The following is a 25,732-nucleotide window of genomic DNA, read 5'->3' as shown; positions in this document are numbered from 1 at the left end:
TCGTTGTCTCTGATTGGGAGCCATATTTAGGTAGCCTGTTTTCTATTGTGTTTTGTGGGTGGTTGTTTCCTGTGTTAGTGTTTGCACCATACGGGACTGTTTCGGTTGTTTGTTTGTACTTTTGTTATTTTGTTCAGTGTTCTGTGGATTTATTTAATATTCTCATTATGGACACTTACCACGCTGCACATTGGTCCGATCCTTGCTACTCCTCCTCAGATGAAATCCGTTACACCATGACCCACAGCTATAGGCTACTTTGTGACACTTTAATAGATTTAGAAGAAGAAAAAAAGTTCATCAAAGTTATTGTGGTTATATAAGCTACCAGATACTAAATCTATTGTCACTGATTGTCACAAAAGCCCATGGATTTATTCTAAAGAACATGTAATAAACAGAATATCCATTGACATGCATAACAAACAAAAAAGTTATTGTTGATTTAGTTTTTTATTATTCAATTATATATCATATTATCACAACTGAAAGAGGCTGAACAGAAATCTCATAACAGTTTTGGATAAATCACTTTTCATCCCACTTTTGAAAGACACATAACACATTTATGTTCATCGATATTATTTTATGTGCCATAAATGATAATAATATACATATTTTAATTAGATCATTTACATACTGGTATTTATTTATTTTTTCCAAAATTACTATCACCTAGGCCAGGGATGGGCAACTTTGATGGGGGTGGGGGCCACAAAACTCATCATGGGGGGCATCTCACATGAAGATGAAGCATTGAAAACATTGAAAATGACCACCCTCGAAGGGGTGCCTTGCGAGAATCCATACAGTCATTGGGAGAATCACCCCCTGACACAACCCAAGTCACTAGTCCTTGAACCAAACCTGACCTTATGGGCCAAAGGCGTGCTTGTCACCCTGCTTCCCCACTGGTGTATTGTCAATGGAATAGTTTCAATGGCCCGGATAGATCGAATGTTCCATCAAATAAACGTTTCTTGCCGCCCAGATTTCCCCCCTGTGGTGCTGCTGGTTTTGACACTGAGGCAAACCCGAGAGAGAACTATGAATGATAAAGAACCAAGGAGGGCAACATAACGAAAAAGGAGGCGGTAAGTCTTTGTAGTCGGGAGGAATGCGGAAATGTTCCTGCTCTGTGTCAAACTTATCTGAAGGGGGTCAAGGCACATTCAGCCAGCGTGGGAAAGCGAAGAAGAGACGGAGCTCACAGGCAAGCGTTGCATATCCCGGGATAAATGGGGAAAAGAGAGTTACAACGGGGAAAAACTGAGAAAAGCGTGGCTTGGAGAACATATCACGCTTTTGTCCTATGACCCCCCCAAAAAGTTGCAGTAGGCACTGTGTTTTTCTGTAAGGAATACCCCCCTCCCCCCCGGTATTATAGTTGCTTTGCTTGAGCTGCAGTTGCAGAGGTGGGTAGCCTACTGCTGAGGGATGGGGTTAGAGAAGTGTGCACCATCCGACTACCTGTGTGGCCCGGCGTGACAGTGAGGGATCTGTGATGTGTTGTGTCTTAGTGTGAACATTTATCCAAAGGAGGCATGTTTCATAAATTCATGGACACGACCAATTGCGACTTTCACTGATAACATAAAATAAGGTAGGCTGAAATATTCATATTTTACTTTTTGTGTAGAAAAATGTATTTTGCATGCATGTCCTTATTGTGATATTTTAAAAGCATGAGTTGCCAATTACGATGCTGCAATGTTTTAATTGTTGTACGCTATTTTAAATGTTTATATATATATTTTTAAAGTTGCCGTGCACAAAACGCATAGCGAACAAGTTGCATTATTAAACCACAACACTATTAATGACATGGAAAATGAGAGATGTGGTTAAATGGACTATAGGAAGTTCAGACAATACAATCAGTAGACAACCACGTGCTCGCAAAAGTTTGTCGCCTATAATAAACCATAAGACTGGACACATTTGGGAAAAGATATCGGAGGCTGGAAAAAATATTTGTATAATAATATATAATAATTATAACTGAGTTTGCAGAGTTTATATTGTATTATTTCAAGTTGGTTTGGTTGTTTTTCTGACTCATTCGTCTACATATCTGTGATTACGCGTGAACATAAAGATGACCTTATTGTTGTAATATGTACTGCATTCTGCACTTAGAGAACTTATGTACAATTGTTTTAAAAACATATTATTTTAGAGATGCCAGATGTTGTGTGATGTGAGGTAACTAGGAGGACAAGAGATTCATACGCGTAATGAAGTGGGAGTGGATCAAGTAGAACGCATCGGGGTTCTAGTGTTGATAGTCGGAATAAAACTAAACTTGATGACACAATGTTGTGGACCTCCGTTTGACCAAAAACAGACAGACATATACGATGTTACCTCTGCTACCTCTGTCTTCCTTTAATTTAGGCATTGCACGCGCCAACAACTATTTTCTGTGAGGATGGCTTTGTAATAACCCTGGCTCGTTACGTTCGTTGGGATTCCCCGCAATATTCTCAACAAGAAAAAGAAAAAAGACGCAAAAATGGACAAAGAAAGTGTATCACAACAGTACGAGCCCGTCGCCGAGATTGGGGAAGGTGCGTATGGAAAGGTGTACAAGGCACGAGATTTGAAGAACGAGGGACGCTTTGTAGCCCTAAAACGAGTTCGGGTACAGACGGAGGAGGAAGGGATGCCCCTCTCGACCATCCGTGAGGTGGCGGTACTGAGGCAACTGGAGGCATTCGAACACCCCAACATAGTCAGGTAAGAAGAGATGGAGAGGGGGGTGCATCTAACAAGCTCCCAGATGTTGCATTATCTTTTCAACCATATGCTATTATAACCCCTGATATGTATCTCTTTAAACAACCTGCTCTCAGAGCATTCAGTATGATCTGTACGTAATTCCGAGACACTCCATTTAGTATGATATGTTACGTTTGATATGGTTACATGGATGGATGGGTGGCCAGATAATGCCAATGTCTACTAAACTATATGGAATAGTTTTAAGCCAGGGGAGGGGGGGGGGTGGGATGCAGGTGGGTTCTACTAAACTATATGGAATAGTTTTAAGAAGGTCATACCAAGGATCATTAACTATTTGATAAAGAATTTTAAGACCCCTTGAAGTATAAACAAAAATATTTGATGAAAAAACTATTTTTGGCCTTACTACTATTAGCCCATACAAATGCATTGAATAACAAATTCACTACATGGAACGATAGCTAGTCCCCCAAAAAAATCTGTAGGAAGTTTCTTCTGAAGTGTCTGTCCTATAGCTGAGCAATATAAGAAAGATCAGGAAAGTTAGTCTTTTTTATTTGTACATTTTTGTAACTCCATATTTTTGGCACTAAAAAGTCTATATACTGTAAATACACTATATAGATATATAACACGTATGTGGATACCCTTCAAATTAGTGGACTATTTCAGCCACACCCATTGCTGACAGGTGTATAAATAACATTTGCTATTTTTTTTACATGTATTTAGCCCCTTATTTTTGGTACTAAACAGTCTCCATATATACTTTACTTCTGTTACCGGGGGACCTTTAGACAAGTCTTGTGAAGCCCGTTGTTGTCCTAGAGCAAAACTGGCATGTACGTGTGTAACAGTATAACTTTAAACCGTCCCCTCGCGCGAACCAGGGACCTTCTGCACACATCAACAACAGTCACCCAAGAAGCGTCGTTACCCATCGCTCCACAAAGGCCGCGGCCCTTGCAGAGCAAGGGGAAACACTACTTCTAGGTTTCAGAGCAAGTGACGTAACTGATTGAAACGCTATTAGCGCGTACCCGCTAACTAGCTAGCCATTTCACATCCGTTACACTCACCCCCCTTTCAACCTCCTCCTTTTCCGCAGCAACCAGTGATCCGGGTCACGGCACCAATGTAACAGTATAACTTTAAACCGTCCCCTCGCCCATACCCGGGCACGAACCAGGGACCTTCTGCACACATCAACAACAGTCACCCAAGACTGCAAGGGCCGCAACAGTCACCCAAGAAGCATCGTTACCCATCGCTCCACAAAGGCCGCGGCCCTTGCAGAGCAAGGGGAAACACTACTTCTAGGTTTCAGAGCAAGTGACGTAACTGATTGAAACGCTATTAGCGCGTACCCGCTAACTAGCTAGCCATTTCACATCCGTTACACGTGTTCGTGAGAGTCTCATATTTCTGCAGAGGGGTCATATTAATGTGTATCCCAAACTGTTCGGACGCTACAGACAGAAGTTGGTAGATTGGCTGTACCGACTTCAGATGAGTCCCAAGACACTTGTGGGGGTCGTAGAGCAAACAGAGAACACCATCGTGTTCGTGATCTTTCCATAGAGGGGTCATAATAGTTTTGTAGGCCAAACCGTTCAGACGCTACAGACAATTTTGTCGGAAGACCGATTTTCGGGATGCCTCATGGTCTAGCTCTGTCACCTTCCACTGCAGATGAGGAAGTGCGACATCGGCGGATGCGGTAGATTGATACGTGTAACAGTATAACTTTAGTACGTCCCCTCGCTCCGACCTCGGGTGCGAATCGGGGACCCTCTGCACACATCAACAACAGTCACCCACGAAGCGTCGTTACCCATCGCTCCACAAAAGCCGCGGCCCTTGCAGAGAAAGGGGAACCACTACTTCTAGGTTTCAGAGCAAGTGACGTAACCGACTGAAAGGCTGCTAGCTCGCACCACCGCTAACTAGCTAGCCATTTCACATCCGTTACATACGCATCCCAATGCAAAACAGATATTTCTGGCTTAACCTGACAGATTTTTACGGGGATTTTTGTATTATGCTAATTCGATTTATGCGGGGTGCGGACATCGACTCTTGGGGTTAACCTAACTCCTAAACTTAACCTTAACCCTAACCCTAGTCTAGCTAACGTTAGCGAGCTAGCTAATGTAAGCCACCTAGCCATAGGGCAGCAGGTAGCCTAGTGGTTAGAGTGTTGGGTCAGTTATCGAAAGGTTGCTGGCTCAAATCCCTGAGCTGTCATGGTAAAAATCTGTCATTCTGCACCTGAACAAGGCAGTTAAACCACTGTTTCCCAGGCGCCGAAGACGTGGATGTCAATTATGGCAGCCCCCCGCACCTCTCTGATTCAGAGGGGTTGGGTTAAATGCGGAAGACACATTTCAGTTAAATGTGTTCAGTTGTACAACTGACTAGGTATCCCCCTTTCCCTAGCCACCTAGCTAGAGTTTGTAACATATCATACATTTTGCAAATTCGTAACATATTGTACATTTAGCAAATTAGTAACATATTGTACATTTTGCAAATTCGTAACATATAATACAAATTGTAATTCCTAACATACAGTTTTAGACGAAATAGGTGATGGACATCCACAAATGAATACATACAATACGAAACATAATATATCATACTAAATGGAGTCTTTCAGCTTTACATCGAGAATAATAAAAAATGCTCTGAGACCACGATGCAACCAACAAATTACTGCATAATGCCCTGCCGCGTTTTATGGAGTTTCCTTATTGACCTTTGGAAAAGTTGTTGTTTTGTGATGTACAACTATTAACCCCATTTTGATCCTGGTGATACTATAGTGCAATACAGTAGACTGTACATTATGTTTAATACAGCTTGGTGTGTCTGGAAGGTTTCTTTGTGTGCAGCACCTGTGATAGACATTCTTGGATGATATCTGTTCACCAGATGAATCAACCTAAATAAGTCATGGGTAAAGTCATCCCCATCGAAAAGTCAATGAACTGCTGTTGGGAAGTCAATGAACTGCTGTTGGGAATGATAAGAAAGAACCATTTTGTGCATCGAGTCACACTAAGAGATACTGTATTGGGCTGATTTTGCCCCCATTCCAGTAGTCTACATATAAGATGTGTTGTTTTTAGTCCTCTGCCACAAGACAACATACAGGGGTTGTTATGCTCTGCAGCTGTATACTCCCATGGTCCAATTTGGAGGTCAGTTCAGTTCGGCACAGAAACCACGTCATTTACCGGCCCAGCTCAAGGTCTAACCTTGCCATTTAGCTTATAATGAGAGATTGAGTGCTTTTGTATTACACTTTTTAATAATACTGTACAAATGTTATTCTAAGCCCTGCTGGTCACACTACAGCCTCTATTATTCTCTTCATCTGAATAAATTAATATATTCTTCATAGAGATTCCACGTATCGAAGGTTCGACAGATTTAAATTATGACACAAAATGTGTCCTTACTCCCTATACTTTGTGGTATGCTAATTTCTCAAATTCTGTCAAATTCTGGTTCCTATATGTTAGCCCAAGCTCAAATCCACACCAAAGGGTGTCTGGTCTGGTCTCTCTGTAAAGCTAAACAGTGCGGGAGAGAGCGAGCACTGAGCAGGGTGCATTCTGGACCTACTGTGTAACTACAGGCCTGCCAACCCCTGGATGTTTAAGAATGACGCCCATTAGTCATACCATATGTTCAGTGTCTGGCGAGAGGCTGCATTGTAGTGGAACAATCACGGTTCTGAGGGGCGTTTAACCCCAAGTTTCCAACAGGGTGGCTCGCTCGTTCTGTGACATCATGGGCGTATGGCAATAATACCTTGAATCCTCAATGCAGGATTTACAAGCCTTTGTTAACAGGGGGTGTGGCACAGTGCATATTCCCTTTAGGCTACAAGTGAAAAAGAAAAGGACTACCAGGTGGAGCAGCTTTCCCATGCTTTACTTCAAGACAATTCACTGAGATTACACAGACATCAACTGCAATTTTACTGTTATTACTACAGACCCATTGATTCTTTCGAAATATTTGAAGCTATTGAAATACAGATTTTACTGTAAATATGACATATTTTAAATTAAATCTAAGAATTACTGCATAAAGATATGTGGGATACGGACCTTATTGGCCCCATAGTGTCATTGAAACAATGATAGAGCGATGTCAGTAAGTGGGATAAATTCCATCCACGTTCTTGTCACCCACACTGATTGGTTGCCATGGTGAGAGACGCTGCTCAACCACATCTAGTGGTCGGTCATGGGCAGTCCAGACTGCTTCAGTTGCCATGACGCATCACGCGTTGCCCTGGTGCTCCTGAAGGAATCTTTGTCGTCGTCCTCGGATCTTTGAGGTTGACACTGGATGTCTTCTCTAGGCTTTCACCAACGCTTCCCCATGGCACAACTGCCCAAATAATCTGTATGTTTGGGCTCGGTTTGTCGCCTAGTAAAAATACACCCACAATGTTGATGTATTGTGTTGGATGCTCAGGAGTCACCAAGGGTTTCCCTCTTAAAATAGATATAATGTAGCTACAACATTATTATTGGCGTTGTCAGGATGGAGGCTAAAGGATAGGGTTAGTGGGCAGGAGGCTAACGGATAGGGTTAGTGAGCAGGAGGCTAAAGGATAGGGTTAGTGGGCAGGAGGCTAAAGGATAGGGTTAGTGAGCAGGAGGCTAAAGGATAGGGTTAGTGAGCAGGAGGCTAAAGGATAGGGTTAGTGGGCAGGAGGCTAACGGATAGGGTTAGTGGGCAGGAGGCTAACGGATAGGGTTAGTGAGCAGGAGGCTAAAGGATAGGGTTAGTGGGCAGGAGGCTAAAGGATAGGGTTAGTGGGCAGGAGGCTAACGGATAGGGTTAGTGAGCAGGAGGCTAAAGGATAGGGTTAGTGGGCAGGAGGCTAACGGATAGGGTTAGTGAGCAGGAGGCTAAAGGATAGGGTTAGTGGGCAGGAGGCTAAAGGATAGGGTTAGTGGGCAGGAGGCTAACGGATAGGGTTAGTGAGCAGGAGGCTAAAGGATAGGGTTAGTGGGCAGGAGGCTAAAGGATAGGGTTAGTGGGCAGGAGGCTAAAGGATAGGGTTAGTGGGCAGGAGGCTAAAGGATAGGGTTAGTGGGCAGGAGGCTAACGGATAGGGTTAGTGAGCAGGAGGCTAAAGGATAGGGTTAGTGGGCAGGAGGCTAAAGGATAGGGTTAGTGAGCAGGAGGCTAAAGGATAGGGTTAGTGGGCAGGAGGCTAAAGGATAGGGTTAGTGAGCAGGAGGCTAAAGGATAGGGTTAGTGGGCAGGAGGCTAAAGGATAAGGTTAGTGGGCAGGAGGCTAAAGGATAGGGTTAGTGGGCAGGAGGCTAAAGGATAGGGTTAGTGGGCAGGAGGCTAAACATGCCTAAAGGAGATGGGTCGGAACTACACAACATGACCAAGAGTATGTGGACACCTGCTCGTCGAACATCTCATTCCAAAATCATTGGCATTAATATGGAATTGGTCTTCTCTTTGCTGCTGTAACAGCATCCGCTCTTCTGGGAAGGTTTTCCACCAGATGTTGGAACATTGCTGCGGGGACTTGCTTCCATTCAGCCTCAAGAGCATTAGTGAGGTCGGGCACTGATGTTGGGCGATTAGGCCTGGCTCGCAGTCGGTGTTCCAATTCATCCCAAAGATGTTCGATGGGTTTGAGGTCAGGGCTCTGTGTGGGCCAGTCAAGCTCTTCCACACCGATATCAACAAACCATTTTTATATGGATCTCGCTTTGTGCACGGGGGCATTGTCATGCTGAAGCAGGAAAGTGCCTTCCCCAAACTGTTGCCACAAAGTTGGAAGCACAGAATCGTCTGGAATGTCATTGTATACTGTAGAGTTAAGATTTCCCTTCACTGGAACTAAGCGGCCTAGCCCGAACCATGAAAAACAGCCCTACACCATTATTCCTCCTCCACCAAACTTTACTGTTGGCACTATATATTGGGGCAGGTAGCGTTCTCCTGGCATCCGCCAAACCCAGATTAGTCCATCGGACTGTCAGATGGGGAAGCGTGATTCACCACTCCAGAGAATGCGTTTCCACTGCTCCAGAGTCCAATGGCGGCGAGTTTTACACCACACCAGCTGACGCTTGGCATTGCGCATGGTGATCTTGGGCTTGTGTGCGGCTGCTCGGCTATGGAAACCCATTTCATGAAGCTCCCAACGAACAGTTATTGTGCTGACGTTGTTTCCAGAGGAAGTTTGGAATGCAGTAGTGAGTTTTGCAACGGAGGACAGAACTTCTACTTTGCCGCTGAGCCGTTGTTGTTCCTAGACGTTTCCACTTCACAATAACAGCACTTACAGTTGACCGGGGCAGCTCTAGCAGGGCAAAAATTTGACAAACTGACTTGTTGGAAAGGTGGCATCCTATGATGGTGCCCCGTTGAAAGTCACTGAGCTCTTCAGTAAGGCCATTCTACTGTCAATGTTTGTCTATGGAGATTGCATGGCTGTGTGCTCTGTTTTTATACACCTGTTTGCAACAGGTTTGGCTGAAATAGCAGAATCCACTAATTTGAAGGGGTGTCCACATACGTTTGTACATATAGTGTATGCTCTCTTGATGTGTAACCTTGTCTGAGACCTGAAGAGTTGCGTTTGCTCCCAGATATATTGCCTAGGCTTTAGCTCAGTGGACTAAGGGGTCTTGTGGCATGCAGGAGCCCTGGATTCAAGTTTAAAGTTTTAATGTCACGTGCACAAGTACAGTAAAATGCCTTTCTTGCAAACTCAAAACCCAACAATGCAGTAATCAATATCCGCCTGGTCGATTACAGTTGCATGTTTTTAATAACGAGAATGCCAAATCAATCACTCTGTCAAGGTGTTCAACTCTCAACTGATCCTATTGTGGTTACTGTACTGTGAAGTCCGCTATTGCACACATACTGGAATAAGGGCTAGGAGATCATGTCCATCAGTCACGAGTAAGGAATTTCAGATCGGTTCCTTCCGTTTAGCTAACAAGGCCCAGTATGTGAAAGCATTGCTTGCATTCTTTCAAAACTGTCAGGAAAACTAGTCTGGGCCTGGTTTCCCAAAAGCATCGTAAGGCTAAGTTCATCTTAGAACCATAGGATCCTATGCTTTGGATGCTTTTGGGAAACCGGACCCTGGACAGTTAACTGACACTATAAACAAATTTCCCTCCCTAACTGAAGCTAGATTGATTAAATAGATTAGATCTCTCTCAGGTATTGAATTATGCTAGGGATCCTATGAAGTGTCTATCTATGTTTCAGAAGCCAGTTTAGACTGGAAAATATGTTTTGTCATAGATGGTGGTTATAAATGAAAATACTTTGTTATTCCTCTTAAATTAAAGACGGATGACTTTATAACTTCTATTTACTTGTGAACTACTTTATGGACTATTTGCGATCCTTTTACAAACCCTTTATAGATCATTTTATATAAGTGTCACCATGATATCTGACTGACATTAACAATGCTAAGCAGCAGTATTCACTCTGCCTCTCTCTCTGCAGACTGTTCGATGTGTGTACTGTGTCTCGGACCGACCGCGAGACCAAGCTGACCCTGGTCTTTGAGCACATTGACCAGGACCTGACCACGTACCTGGAGAAAGCCCCTGATCCTGGGGTGCCACCTGAAACTATCAAAGTGAGTCTGTCTAGGGGCAACTTCTTAGTAAGTTCACACTAAATTGAAAATGCCCTACTGTATTCGTAAGGTCTATGAATATGTGGAACTTGTTTTTGCAAAGTATCCTGGGAATATTTCTTCCTGGCCCAGACAGGAACCGAGGATGGAACTCCCAAACATCAGACAGCATTCAGGCTTTTTGAAGGGCAGCACATGTGGCATATTGGGTCCTAATTAGAGGGCCTCGGCTTTTCTATTTTCATTCTGGTCCCTCACTTCACTCTGTATCTAAAGGAGGAGACGCTGTGTGTGTTTGTGTGTTTTATTTGTGTGTGTGTGTGTGTGCGTCTGTGAGTGTGTGTAATCATATGGATTGACAGAACTAGGTGACACTGACAGAAGGCATTTCTTTATGTGCAGTGTCTCATCGTGTGTCAAACCTCCTTTTCCTGTAGGCTAAAGAATTGCCTTCAGGGCCAAACACACTAACAAACCATACGTCATTCTGACTATCAGACTAATCCGGAAGTAATCCAGTTATTTGCTAGGGTGCATCTGAAATGTCAACCTATTCCATATATAGTGCACTACTTTTGACCAGGGCCTATGCACTATGTAGGGAATAGGGTGCCATTTGAAACACAGACCCAGTATCCGCAAAAGGTAGGAAGCGGAAGTGTTGGCAACCTCTTTCCCTCTCGACAGTTAGTCTCTCTTTCTATTTATTAACCTCTTTCCCTCTCGACAGTTAGTCTCTCTTTCTATTTATTAACCTCTTTCCCTCTCGACATTTATTCTCTCTCTATTTATTAACCTCTTTCCCTCTCGACAGTTAGTCTCTCTTTCTATTTATTAACCTCTTTCCCTCTCGACAGTTATTCTCTCTCTATTTATTAACCTCACTTAGCCAAATACATTTAAACTCAGTTTTTCACAATTCCTGACATTTAATCCTAGTAAGAATTCCCTGTATTAGGTCAGTTAGGATCACCACTTTATTTTAAGAATGTGAAATGTCAGAATAATAGTAGAGAGAATGGTTTTTTTCAGCTTTTATTTCTTTCATCACATTCCCAGTGGGTCAGAAGTTTACATACACTCAATTAGTATTTGGTAGCATTGCCTTTAAATTGTTTAACTTGGGTCAAACGTTTCGGGTAGCCTTCCACAAGCTTCCCACAATAAGTTGGGTGAATTTTGGCCCATTCCTCCTGACAGAGCTGGTGTAACTGAGTCAGGTGTGTAGGCCTCCTTGCTCGCACGCGCTTTTTCAGTTCTGCCCACAAATGTTCTATAGGATTGAGGTCAGGGCTTTGTGATGGCCACTCCAATACCTGGACTTTGTTGTCCTTAAGCCATTTTGCCACAACTTTGGAAGTATGCTTGGCGTCATTGTCCATTTGGAAGACCCATAATCTGTCTGAAAACAATTGTTGGAAAAATTACTTGTGTCATGCACAAAGTAGATGTCCTAACCGACTTGCCAAAACTGTAGTTTGTTAACAAGAAATTTGTGGAGTGGTTGAAAAACGAGTTTTAATGACTCCAACCTAAGTGTATGTAAACTTCCGATTTCAACTGTACATACTACCTCAACTAACCAGTGCCCCTGCACATTGACTCTGTACCGGCACCCCCCTGTATATATTGTTATTTTTTACTGCTGCTCTTTAATTATTTGTTACTTTTATCTCTTATTCTTATCCGTATTTTTTGAAACTGCATTGTCGGTTAGGGGCTCATAAGTAAGCATTTCACTGTAAGGTCTACACCTGTTGTATTCGGTGCATGTGACTAATCAAATTTGATTTGATTTGAAAGCAAGCATGGAAGACCACTTGTTGAGCAGGAGAGAGATCCCATTCATTTTCAACATCCAAACAGCAGCTGGAGCGATGAGGGACAATGGAAAACGATCAAGTACAAGATGACAGTGGACACTGCACAGTAACACTCCTCCAGACCAGAGGACACTGCACAGTAACACTCCTCCAGACCAGAGGACACTGCACAGTAACACTCCTCCAGACCAGAGGACACTGCACAGTAACACTCCTCCAGACCAGAGGACACTGCACAGTAACACTCCTCCAGACCAGAGGACACTGCACAGTAACACTCCTCCAGACCAGAGGACACTGCACAGTAACACTCCTCCAGACCAGAGGACACTGCACAGTAACACTCCTCCAGACCAGAGGACACTGCACAGTAACACTCCTCCAGACCAGAGGACACTGCACAGTAACACTCCTCCAGACCAGAGGACACTGCACAGTAACACTCCTCCAGACCAGAGGACACTGCACAGTAACACTCCTCCAGACCAGTGGACACTGCACAGTAACACTCCTCCAGACCAGTGGACACTGCACAGTAACACTCCTCCAGACCAGTGGACACTGCACAGTAACACTCCTCCAGACCAGTGGACACTGCACAGTAACACTCCTCCAGACCAGTGGACACTGCACAGTAACACTCCTCCAGACCAGAGGACACTGCACAGTAACACTCCTCCAGACCAGTGGACACTGCACAGTAACACTCCTCCAGACCAGAGGACACCAGATTGCAGACCCCCACCCCCCACTGCCCCCTTTCAGACCTACAGTCAGACCCACCGTATGGTAATTGATCAAAGAGGCTCCGGGAATCAAATGAGCTGGAAGGACATCAAGCAGCCGGTCTCTGTCCCGCAGCCTCCCCCAGCCTTGGGGAGTGCGGCTGGGCTAACACTGGGCTTCGTGCCCTTCTACCCCCTCCTCCACCCCCAGATCCTCCATCCTTCCCCGTCTCCAGGCCTGGCCCTATAAAAGTCTGGTTAATGAAGCATTACACTAACTGGCAGATGTCCTGTATTGTGACACGGTTACAAAAAACAATATGACTGCGTCTTGCTTATTAGCATGACAACAGGGACTGCACTAGGGGATGCCATGTTTTGACTGCTTTTTCTCTAGGCTACTTTTTTATTTTTACTCTTGGGTATCGCTTGCCTTGTGTTTCCTAGCTAGCTATCTCTGGTCGAGGTGCTGTCATAGACAGTTAGGGTGTTGGGCAACTCGTTGCTCTGTCACCTCCTGTCACATTGGTTTGCAACAGGTCAGGTGTTTTCTCATACCATCTGCAGACTGGAGACTAGATATTAATGTCAGTCTGATAGTTTGACATTATCCCCAGCCCTACAAACTATTCATTTTTATTAACAACTCAAATCTATTTACTCTTGACAAGCAACAGCTTGTCATTCATCATTCATCTTCACCTGCATCATCTACTACTGAATGACTGTTATATGAATGAACTGAAGCAGGGAGGGGAGATGGAGCGCCATGGGGGCCTTGTTGTTGTTTGTATGATTGTCCTCAAGTCACACTTCTGAGATAATTGGGGTTTTGTAGGAAATGCTGTTGAAAGGAAACATGTCGCAAATGGCCATTTAAAGCAAACAGAGAGGAACTCATGGGGGTGATGCCATTGTATCAACTCCCTAAATAACTGCCTCTGCCGCTGTCTGTTGGCCTCCTAGGTTACGGGTGGACGGAGATGCAAAAAAAGAAGGCCTGTTTACGCTCTCTGGCTGACCTGCGCAAGGGACCCTCACACACACTGCTTACGCATGCACACACACACACACACCGCACGCACACCGCACACAAACACACCGCACGCGCACACACACAGACACACACACACACATTCCCTCTGCCCTGTCTCTTCTCTATTCCGTGCAGAGGCTCCTGTCCCCTCCTCTTAGCCCTGGTCAGCCCCGCCCGTTTGAAAATGTTTTCTGCTTGAGTGTGCAGACCATTGTTTCACCTCTTTTAATCACTCACCAGCTGCTAGGGTCAGAGAATGGAGCCCCTCCGCAGGCCCAGGTCCATGTCACTTGTGAGGTCTTGGCGACGGGTTTCGGGGGGGGGGGGGGGGGGGGGCACCGCTGCCTGCTGCAACCCCAGCAGTAGGCCGATTCATGTCGAGACTGTGAGAGAGAGTCCCTCTTTCTCTCCCCCCTCTTTCTCTCTTTCTCTTTCCCTGTGTTTCTTTTTTAATCTTCCCCCATCTCTCTGTCTCTATCACTCAAACAGCCCCCACCTCCGCTATCACCATCAGTTCAGTCCTTATGTTGTTGTGCAAGTTCCACCAGAGAGTAGAAATGGCCGTTGAGCCCTTTCAGTTTAGCCCTCCTCTCAGACTCTTTCTTTCTCTCTCTTTTTACCTTTATTTCTCTCTCCCTGAACTGAGTGCTTGTGGGCATTAGGGCCACCGTGGGGCCGTTCCTGGCTGCAGCTGGGAAGAGTGGATCTCCAATGAACAATCCACCTCAGCTCCAGTCCAGCCAGATGCAGGAAGAGAGGGAGGGAGGCAGAGAGAGGCCCACCACCAACAGATCAAGGCAGTACCCAAATGGCACCCTATTCCCTATGTAGTGCACTACTTTTGGACCAGGGCCCAATGATCAGAACTACACCCTCACAGCAACGTGTATTTCCTGCTCTGCTCTCCCTCCAAAATTGTGTCAGTTATCAACATCTGCCACACTTGGGCTTTAAAGGGATACGTTCTCTTTTCTTCCTAGTCGACAAGCTGCTGCACCGCATGCAAGGCCTCAGTGATTTCACTTCACTCTGTGGGGACTTCATTTAGGTTTTCAGTGTTCTGAGACCCGTTGGCTGATTTAGAAGAGAAATAAATGATGTTTCTTACTATCGTTACCTTACAGATTACAGTGATGTGCATGCTGTACACACATGATGATGAAGATAATGAACTGCATTAGTATTGGGGGAACCATCCAACACCAATGTGCAGCAACCAAAACACAGATTAAAAAAAATACCTTTTGTTTTAGTACTATTGAACCCTCTATGTCAAGGATATCAGGTGTCTTTTTTCAGTGTCCATGTGTCTTGTATCCGTAAAATCATGACAAACTGTCAGTGTCCATGTGTGTTGTTGAACCTGTTAAGACTGTGTCTGTGTCCATGTGTCATGTTGTACCTTTTAAGACTGTGTCTGTGTCCATGTGTCATGTTGTACCTGTTAAGACTGTAGCTGTTTTCGAATACCCATACTAACATACTGTATACTACATACTTAATGAGTATATACTACATACTATATACTATTAATTAATTTTAGTATACTGTAAACGAACGGTATCCTTGTAGTTGAGTGTACTAGTGCTTCGATGTGTCTACTGGAATTTGATACTGTTGCTATGCAGCTTCTTGCTAGCTTGTTGGCATAGCTAACAAATTACGAGCAAGACGTCTTACGACTTCTTTAACAATGTCCATTGAGAACGCACAACGACTATACCACTTAGCTAAGCTAAGAATTACGTGAAAAATCAAGTCAATAAACGTTGGATTGTTTAGTTAGATAGCATATAGTTAATATACTGGCAAGTTTGAAGTATTAGTAGCCAACTAACGTTAGGTAGCTAGCTAACATCTGGTGCATACAAGCAACTACTGTAATGAAATGCTATGCAGTTCGTAAGGCTAGCGAAGCTAACAAATTGTCAAATTACATTGCTCAACATTTTCTTAACATTTGTCATAATTAGTTAAAGCAATGAATTTGTATGCTCTCTCGTTGGACTTTGGCTGCATATTTTCCGCCATTTTCTTCAAATCTGAAAACGTTGTGAACCACGCCCATTTTCTGAAGAATTGCATTATGGGCACTAAATGCACGGAAATAGTGTCCACTGCTAGAGTACTAGAGTATTTTGACGAATGTAGTACGACATGCGTAAACTTTTAGCCTACTACATATATTCATACTATGACCAATAAGCATACTACATACTAAATGTATGCCACAAATAGTACGGTTAGTGCTGTTAGTGTGAGTATTCGAACACAGCTTGTGTCTGAGTGTCCATGTGTCATGTTATACCTGTTAATACTGTGTTGGAATGTCTATGTGTCATGTTGTACCTGTTAAGACTGTGTTGGAATGTCCATGTGTCATGTTGTACCTGTTAAGACTGTGTCTGAGTGCCCATGTGTGTTGTCCTAACAGGATATGATGTACCAGCTGCTGCAGGGCCTGGACTTCCTGCACTCACACCGTGTGGTTCACCGGGACCTGAAACCCCAGAACATTTTGGTCACCAGTGGAGGACAGATCAAACTGGCCGATTTTGGCCTCGCCAGGATATACAGCTTTCAGATGGCCCTGACCTCTGTGGTGAGAACCTTACTGTTATAAACCTGTTATAAACTGTTATAACACAGATGATATACAGATTTCCGATGGAACTAACCTCTGTGGTGAGAACCGTACTGTTATAAACTGTTATAGCACAGATTATATACAGATTTAAGATGGAACTGACCTTTGTAGTGAGAACCTTACTGTTATAAACCTGTTATAAACTGTTATAGCACAGATTATATACAGATTTAAGATGGAACTGACCTTTGTAGTGAGAACCTTACTGTTATAAACCTGTTATAAACTGTTATAACACAGATGATATACACATTTCAGATGGAACTGACTTCTGTGGTGAGAACCTTGCTGTTATAAACTAGAACATAAACTCTTATATCAGCCAATACTGATTATGTACTGAGTAGAGACTATGCCTGACCAGGATATTAGTGCTGAGCGATTAGAGCTTTTTGAGGTTGGTTCGGTTTCAGTTAAATTATTTAAAAAATAATCACGGTTTTCAGTTTCGGTTCAATATATTTTTTAGCATGAAATGCGCTATGCGTTATGAATAAAACATGTAATAGTGACAGCACACTACTGCTTATCACTTATTAACCATCATTTATTCACATTACTTTAATAAAATATTTCAGTTGTTTTGTATATTATATGTATATTTTTTTAATATGATGATCATTCCAAGTCATCATCTCATCTCTATAGAGCTGCTGCCTGTGTTGTCTGACAAAATCACTATTTTAGTAGTTCTTCAAAGTAAATAAGACATACTTTTATGACTGCTGAATACCAACTATCAATCACTTAGATTAGATCATGTATTTTCAGATACTGTACCTCGCGAAGCAAATACTCTTTATCTGTCTCGATAGCGCGTTCCTCTCTTCTCTCCGTCTCCGTGTCTGCCCCACACCAGAGAGGAGGCGGCAAAGCGAGAGGTTTCACTCTCAACAAAATCTGTCCAATATAAACCCAATGTGTTTCTATGGGCTTATTTTGGACATAGCTTCTGCCTTTCCACCTTTGGGACAATGACTCCCATTGTTAGGGCAGAGATATGAGCATCAATCAACACACTACCCCATAATGACAGAGCAAAAACAGGATTTTAGAAATGTTTGCAAATGTATTAAAAATATAACATTTAAATAAGTATTCAGACCCTTTACTCAGTACTTTGTTGAAGCACCTTTTGGCAGCGATTACGTCCTTGAGTCTTCTTGGAAATGACGCTACAAGCTTGGCACACCTGTATTTGGAGAGTTTCTCCCATTCTTCTTTGCAGATCCTCTCAAGCTCTGTCAGGTTGGATGGGGAGTGTCACTGAACAGCTATTTTCAGGTCTCTCCAGAAATGTTAGATCGGGTTCAAGTCCGGGCTCTGTCTGGGCCACTCAAGGACGTTCAGAGACTTGTCCCGAAGCCACTCTGTGTTGTCTTGGCTGTATGCTTAGGGTCTTTGTCCTATTGGAAGGTGAACCTTCATCCCAGTCTGAGGTTCTGAGTGCTCTGGAGCAGGTTTTCATCAAGGATCTCTCTGTACTTTGCTCCGTTCATCTTTGCCTCAATCCTGACTAGTCTCCCAGTCCCTACCACTGAAAAACATCCCCACTGCATGATGCTGTCACCGATTATGGTCATTGTAGTTAATTACCACATTTTCTTCGCTAAACTATGTCGAATATTGGCCTATTGGAAACTACGACTCCCTACTACATATCACAGTTTTGGTGGGATCTGATTTCTTTCTAGAGAAAGTGCGTATTGAGCTCATAAAAAAAATGTATTTCAAATAATTGAACCGACGTCGGTCAGTTAGTTGTTTAAAAAACAAACCTCTTGTGGCGAGCATCTTAAAGGAATAATCCACTTAAAACCACAAATTCCCATGATTTACATAAATAACGCAATATGTGAGAACAATATATGTTGTGAAAAAAATATTGCATTTTGTCGTTATAATAAGTTAAGTAAGCAATAAGTGAAAATTCGACTACAAAACCCACAATGCAATGTTCTCTCTAGAAAAGCTGTATAGCTCGCTAGGTAGCTATCAAGAAAACATAACTACACACAATAATACCAAAGTCAATATCAGCATGTGAAGTAGTTAGCTAGTTGTAAATCCCTAAAACAAACTTCACTATCAGTTTAGGAGTTACAATATCACCATGTTCAACCTGGTGGTATAGATTGCTTTTCTAGCACAAAGCTGTGTGAATCAGGTTGCAATGGCAACGCTCAAGGGCCCTGCGAGCCTGCAAGCAGGGAGAGGAGAACACAGTTTTGCACCATGGTAGTTGAAGGAAGAAAGGATATTAATGTGATTGGCGCACTCTGCACTTTGGGGACATTTGAACAAAATATATACTGTGTTGTGATGATATAGACAGATGGATTTGTTCTGGAGAAGTTTGCCCATACATCTATTGGCTTATTTGGCGATCTGGACTGCAGGTAATTGTTTTAAAAGCTTTACGAAATGTGATAGTTTGTTATCCCCTATATCCAGTGACGAGAACCATGTCTTGATGACGTATCACATCACATTTCATTTTTAGGGTGGATTATCCCTTTTATACCAGTACACACACTGGGCTCCGTTTTTATGACAACCCCCCCCAAAAGTTCCTGCTTTAACGTTATGGTATAGAATAGACTATATCATGTCAAATACATAGTTCATACTTAAAAATATATATTTTCCTCAGTTGGCACTTTTGGGACTATTCCATTGCTTCAGTTTTACAGGGCAAACCAAAACCTGAAGGTATTTCACATACTGTATAGCCAGACTGATTCCTCTTCCTACAGTTTCACTAGCCAGACTCCATAGTCTCAATCAGGATACGTCTGATTAAGCCTCTTTATTATCAGGTATTTACTGTAGATGACAGATAGTCAAGTTATGTATTGGGAGTTGGACTGTGTGCGGTACATTCCCAGTGAGACTATTCTTCCTTTGATATCAGGTATTTAGATAGATAAGAGATTAAATAACAGAGGTTATGAATTGAGACTGTGTATGTTACTTCCCAATGTAAAGCATCATTTTATAGACTCCTTATCTACCTCAGCCCACTCCAAAACAAAATACTTTCACCTGGTACAAACGACTGACTTCAGGCCCTTACTCTGAAAACCTAATCTCTCTCTCTCTTTCACCTCCTCCCTCCTCTCCTTCCCTCTCTCTCTGTCCATCTTTATCTAATTTTCTTCTCCTCTGTTTTTGGTCGGTTAGTGCACTCTTTTTTAACCAATTGGGTGAACTTCCACTTACTGTATGTGTGGTTGCGTCCCAAATGGCTCCCTATTCCCTTTATAGTGCACTACCGTTGACCAGGGCCGATAAGGCCCATATTGCACTATAGACCTATAGTGAATAGGGTGCTTTTTGGAATACAGACTATGTTTTACTGAGCTGGTCGACCAATGAGAAGAGAAGTATCCTGAGTGGGAGGTGAAAGGGAGACTATAAAACATTTGTACATGAGGCCACAGAAGGACAGAGAGAGAGAGAAGGCAGGACGGTCTCCTGAGACACAGATGAAAAGCGGCTAATGTGATGTAGCGGGCACTGAAAGGGCACCAGTCGGCAGGCAAGAGAGAAGAACAGTAAACGATATGGTGTAAAGTGAGAACGAAGGAAGGGCCGAAGAGAATCCCTGAAGTGAAGTGGACGTGACAAGGATGAAATGGATAAAGAGGGAGGGAGCTAGGGGGGACAGAGAGAGATTGAGTCAGAGATCCCCTCCCACCTTTCTTCCATCAAGGCTTTGAAGTGGGACTGTCTTGCACAGCCAGATCGCTCCAAGTTGACTTTGAAATTGTTTTGAGGACGTCGGGAAAGGCCTTCAAAATTAGCCACTAGGGGCAACAGTGAGCGATATTACCTGGACAGGGATGGCGGATGGGTGTAGTCCCGTGACTTCAGATCTGAAGGTCACGTGTTCAATCCCAGTGGTAGACACTTGTTGTTTTAACCCTATCCCAAACCTTAACCCTTAACTTAACCATTCAGAATGAACGCCTACACGTAATGGTTAACTCCATCCCAAACCTTAACCCTTAACTTAACCATTCAGAATGAACGCCTACACGTAATGTTTAACTCTATCCCAAACCTTAACCCTTAACTTAACCATTCAGAATCCCATGACTCCTGATCCGAAGGTCGCATGTTCATTATTCGTTTTTATCTGTATTGTTGTGTATCACTTATTTTCTTTGGTGCAAATAAATTTAACCTAACCCTATTCCCAGTGATAGACACTCATTTTTTTTTTAACCCTATCCCAAACCTTAATGATTAGTTGATTATTTGAATCAGCTTTGTAGGTCTAGGTCAAAAACCAAAATGTTCACCCCTTTGAGAAACCCTGATTTAACCATTCGGAATGATGCGGAGCAGGAGGAGAAAACTAGGGTGTCAAAATCTCCAACATTTGAGTTGGGAGCAACTTCGAAATTTGACGTTTGAAGAAACATGGAAAAATGTCAGAATCTGAAGTTAAATTGGTAAAACTGTGAGATCTTGTTGGTTTTGCACTGGGCTCTGATGTCCAGATGTAGCAGGACAGAGGAGTACATACAGAGAGGACTCTAAAAAATCAAATCAAATTTATTTGTCACATACACATGGTTAGCAGATGTTAATGCGAGTGTAGCGAGATGCTTGTGCTTCTAGTTCCGACAATGCAGTAATAACCAACAAGTAATCTAACCTAACAATTCCACAACTACTACCTTATACACACAAGTGTAAAGGGATAAAGAATATGTACATAAAGATATATGAATGAGTGATGGTACAGAACGGCATAGGCAAGATGCAGTAGATGGTATAGAGTACAGTCTATACATATGAGATGAGTAATGTAGGGTATATAAACATAAAGTGGCATAGTTTAAAGTGGCTAGTGATACATGTATTACATAAAGATGGCAAGATGCAGTAGATGATATAGAGTACAGTATATACATATGAGGTGAGTAATGTAAGGTATGTAAACATTATATTAAGTGGCATTGTTTAAAGTGGCTAGTGATACATTTTTACATAATTTCCATCAATTCTCATTATTAAAGTGGCTGGAGTTGAGTCAGTATGTTGGCAGCGGCCACTAAATGTTAGTGGTGGCTGTTTAACAGTCTGATGGCCTTGAGATAGAAGCTGTTTTTCAGTCTCTCGGTCCCTGCTTTGATGCACCTGTACTGACCTTGCCTTCTGGATGATAGCGGGGTGAACAGGCAGTGGCTCGGGTGGTTGTTGTCCTTGATGATCTTTATGGCCTTCCTGTGACATCGGGTGGTGTAGGTGTCCTGGAGGGCAGGTAGTTTGCCCCCGGTGATGCGTTGTGCAGACCTCACTACCCTCTGGAGAGCCTTACGGTTGTGGGCGGAGCAGTTGCCCTACCAGGCGGTGATACAGCCCGACAGGATGCTCTCGATTGTGCATCTGTAGAAGTTTGTGAGTGCTTTTGGTGACAAGCCGAATTTCTTCAGCCTCCTGAGGTTGAAGAGGCGCTGCTGCGCCTTCTTCACAACGCTGTCTGTGTGGGTGGACCAATTCAGTTTGTCCATGATGTGTACACCGAGGAACTTAAAACTTTCCACCTTCTCCACTACTGTCCCGTCGATGTGGATAGGTGGGTGCTCCCTCTGCTGTTTCCTGAAGTCCACAATCATCTCCTTTGTTTTGTTGACGTTGAGTGTGAGGTTATTTTCCTGACACCACACTCCGAGGGCCCTCACCTCCTCCCTGTAGGCCGTCTCGTCGTTGTTGGTAATCAAGCCTACCACTGTAGTGTCGTCCGCAAACTTGATGACTGAGTTGGAGGCGTGCATGGCCACACAGTCGTGGGTGAACAGGGAGTACAGGAGAGGGCTCAGAACGCACCCTTGTGGGGCCCCAGTGTTGAGGATCAGCGGGGTGGAGATGTTGTTACCTACCCTCACCACCTGGGGGCGGTCCGTCAGGAAGTCCAGGACCCAGTTGCACAGGGCGGGGTCGAGACCCAGGGTCTCGAGCTTGATGACGAGTTTGGAGGGTACTATGGTGTTAAATGCTGAGCTGTAGTCGATGAACAGCATTCTCACATAGGTATTCCTCTTTTCCAGATGGGTTAGGGCAGTGTGCAGTGTGGTTGCGATTGCGTCGTCTGTGGCCCTATTGGGTCGGTAAGCAAATTGGAGTGGGTCTAGGATGTCAGGTAGGGTGGAGGTGATATGGTCCTTGACTAGTCTCTCAAAGCACTTCATGATGACGGAAGTGAGTGCTACGGGGCGGTAGTCGTTTAGCTCAGTTACCTTAGCTTTCTTGGGAACAGGAACAATGGTGGCCCTCTTGAAGCATGTGGGAACAGCAGACTGGGATAAGGATTGATTGAATATGTCCTTAAACACACCAGCCAGCTGGTCTGCGCATGCTCTGAGGACGCGGCTGGGAATGCCATCTGGGCCTGCAGCCTTGCGAGGGTTAACACGTTTAAATGTTTTACTCACCTCGGCTGCAGTGAAGGAGAGCCCACAGGTTTTGGTAGCGGGCCGTGTCAGTGGCACTGTATTGTCCTCAAAGCGAGCAAAAAAGTTATTTAGTCTGTCTGGGAGCAAGACATCCTGGTCCGCGACGGGGCTGGTTTTCTTTTTGTAATCCGTGATTGACTGTAGACCCTGCCACATACCTCTTGTGTCTGAGCTGTTGATTTGCGACTCTACTTTGTCTCTATACTGGCACTTAGCTTGTTTGATTGCCTTGCGGAGGGAATAGCTACACTGTTTGTATTCGGTCATGTTTCCGGTCACCTTGCCCTGGTTAAAAGCAGTGGTTCGTGCTATCAGTTTCACGCAAATCCTGCCATCAATCCACGGTTTCTGGTTTGGGAATGTTTTAATCGTTGCTGTGGGTACGACATCGTCAATGCACTTTCTAATGAACTCGCTCACCGAATCAGCGTATTCGTCAATGTTGTTGTTGGACGCAATGCGGAACATATCCCAATCCACGTGATCGAAGCAGTCTTGAAGCGTGGAATCAGATTGGTCGGACCAGCGTTGAACAGACCTGAGCGCGGGAGCTTGCTGTTTTAGTTTCTGTTTGTAGGCTGGAAGCAACAAAATTGAGTCGTGGTCAGCTTTTCCGAAAGGAGGGCGGGGGAGGGCCTTATATGCATCGCGGAAGTTAGTATAACAATGATCCAAGGTTTTACCAGCCCTGGTAGCACAATCGATATGCTGATAGAATTTAGGGAGTTTTGTTTTCAGATTAGCCTTGTTAAAATCCCCAGCTACGATGAATGCATCCTCAGGGTGTGTGGTTTCCAGTTTACATAGAGTCAGATAAAGTTTGTTCAGGGCCATCGATGTGTCTGCTTGGGGGGGAATATATACGGCTGTGATTATAATCGAAGAGAATTCCTTTGGTAGATAATGCGGTATATTGTGAGGAATTCTAAATCAGGTGAACAGAATGACTTGAGTTCCTGTATGTTGTTATGATCACACCACGTCTCGTTAATCATAAGGCATACACCCCCGCCACTCTTCTTACCAGAAAGATGTTTGTTTCTGTCGGCGCGATGCGTGAAGAAACCAGCTGGCTGCACCGACTCCGTTAGCGTCTCTCGAGTGAGCCATGTTTCCGTGAAGCAAAGAACGTTACAGTCTCTGATGTCTCTCTGGAATGTTACCCTTGCTCGGATTTCATCAACCTTGTTGTCAAGAGACTGGACATTGGCGAGTAGTATGCTAGGGAGTGGAGCGCAATGTGCCAGAAGACCGCTTCGTTTGCCCCTTTTACGGCGTCGTTGTTTAGGGTCGCCGGCTGGGATCAGATCCATTGTACTGGGTGGAAGGCAAAACACAGGATCCGCTTCGGGAGAGTCATATTCCTGGTTGTAATGATGGTGAGTTGACGTTGCTCTTATATTCAGTAGTTCCTCCCGACTGTATGTAATGAAACCTAAGATTACCTGGGGTACCAATGTAAGAAATAACACATAAAAAAATAAAATACTGCATAGTTTCCTAGGAACGCGAAGCGAGGCGGCCATCTCTGTCGGCGCCGGAAGTCTGAAAGGTCTGAAAGGGAGCGATGGGAGCAGGGAGAGATGAGACGTTTTAGATTAGCAGATCTTAAGGGTATATCATGACTAACTGAGGTCATTCAGGACTAACTGAGGACATTCAGGACTAACTGAGGACATTCAGGACTAACTGAGGACATTCAGGACTAACTGAGGAAATTCAGGACTAACTGAGGACATTCAGGACTAACTGAGGACATTCAGGACTAACTGAGGACATTCAGGACTAACTGAGGACATTCAGGACTAACTGAGGACATTCAGGACTAACTGAGAACATTCAGGACTAACTGAGGACATTCAGGACTAACTAAGGACATTCAGGACTAACTGAGGACATTCAGGACTAACTGAGGACATTCAGGACTAACTGAGGACATTCATTTGACATTATCTGTGGGAATTGTGATGTGAATATATATTTTATATATATATAGTATTATGTCACTAATACAAAATAATGTCTAGGGTAGGCATTGTTTTATTTCTAAATGTTTTAGCATCAACTTTCCTAAGCATTACCTAGAGAAGTAAACAGACAGTCAAGTTAAGATCCAATGTGTTACCTGGCCTGGCCAGACTCAGGCATGCTGTCAGTCATGTGGTCTCCCTCTGTGGTTCTATTTGCTTGTCAGAAACTGGCGTTTGACTTTTTTTATGACAGATGAGACATGGCCACTTCATGTTAGTTTGGCAGTTAGAGCTTCTGTTCAGGAAATTCACCTGGGAATCCACCTTAGGCATCGGGGACAGAAATACTGACCCTCTGTGTGCGTGTGTGCGGTGGAGTGCAACGTGAGCACGGGACCTTTGTTCCAGATTATTGTTGCTGTGTGTGTGTGTGTGTGTGTCTGTCTGGAATCCCCCTATCTCCCTCCCCAGTGCTGTGTCTCCTCTGACACAGATAAAGAATGCACTGCCGTTACTGTACTCTCACTTAGTATGCAAAAACACAACCCATTCACAGTGCTAGACGTACACACATACACGCACAAACAGACACACACACACTCAAACACACGTATGCGCACAAACAGACACCCACACACACTCAAACACACGTGTGCACA

General features: G+C 43.9%; 1 protein-coding gene across 1 annotated transcript in view; it reads left to right on the top strand.

Annotated features, from left to right (window-relative positions):
• The first annotated feature begins 1,219 nt into the window (after positions 1-1,219).
• Positions 1,220-25,732, top strand: part of cdk6 (cyclin-dependent kinase 6) — an 86,205-nt gene continuing 61,692 nt past the window's right edge. The window contains exons 1-4 of the mRNA XM_038966789.1: positions 1,220-1,603; positions 2,398-2,739; positions 10,270-10,405; positions 16,424-16,591. Of these exons, the coding sequence (XP_038822717.1) occupies positions 2,516-2,739; positions 10,270-10,405; positions 16,424-16,591 (528 nt within the window). The 5' untranslated portion in view covers positions 1,220-1,603; positions 2,398-2,515. The remainder of the gene's footprint in view (positions 1,604-2,397; positions 2,740-10,269; positions 10,406-16,423; positions 16,592-25,732) is intronic.

Source organism: Salvelinus namaycush, chromosome 27 (assembly GCF_016432855.1).
Source record: "Salvelinus namaycush isolate Seneca chromosome 27, SaNama_1.0, whole genome shotgun sequence".
NCBI lineage: Eukaryota > Metazoa > Chordata > Actinopteri > Salmoniformes > Salmonidae > Salvelinus > Salvelinus namaycush.
This window is presented reverse-complemented; position numbering and strand designations above follow the sequence as displayed.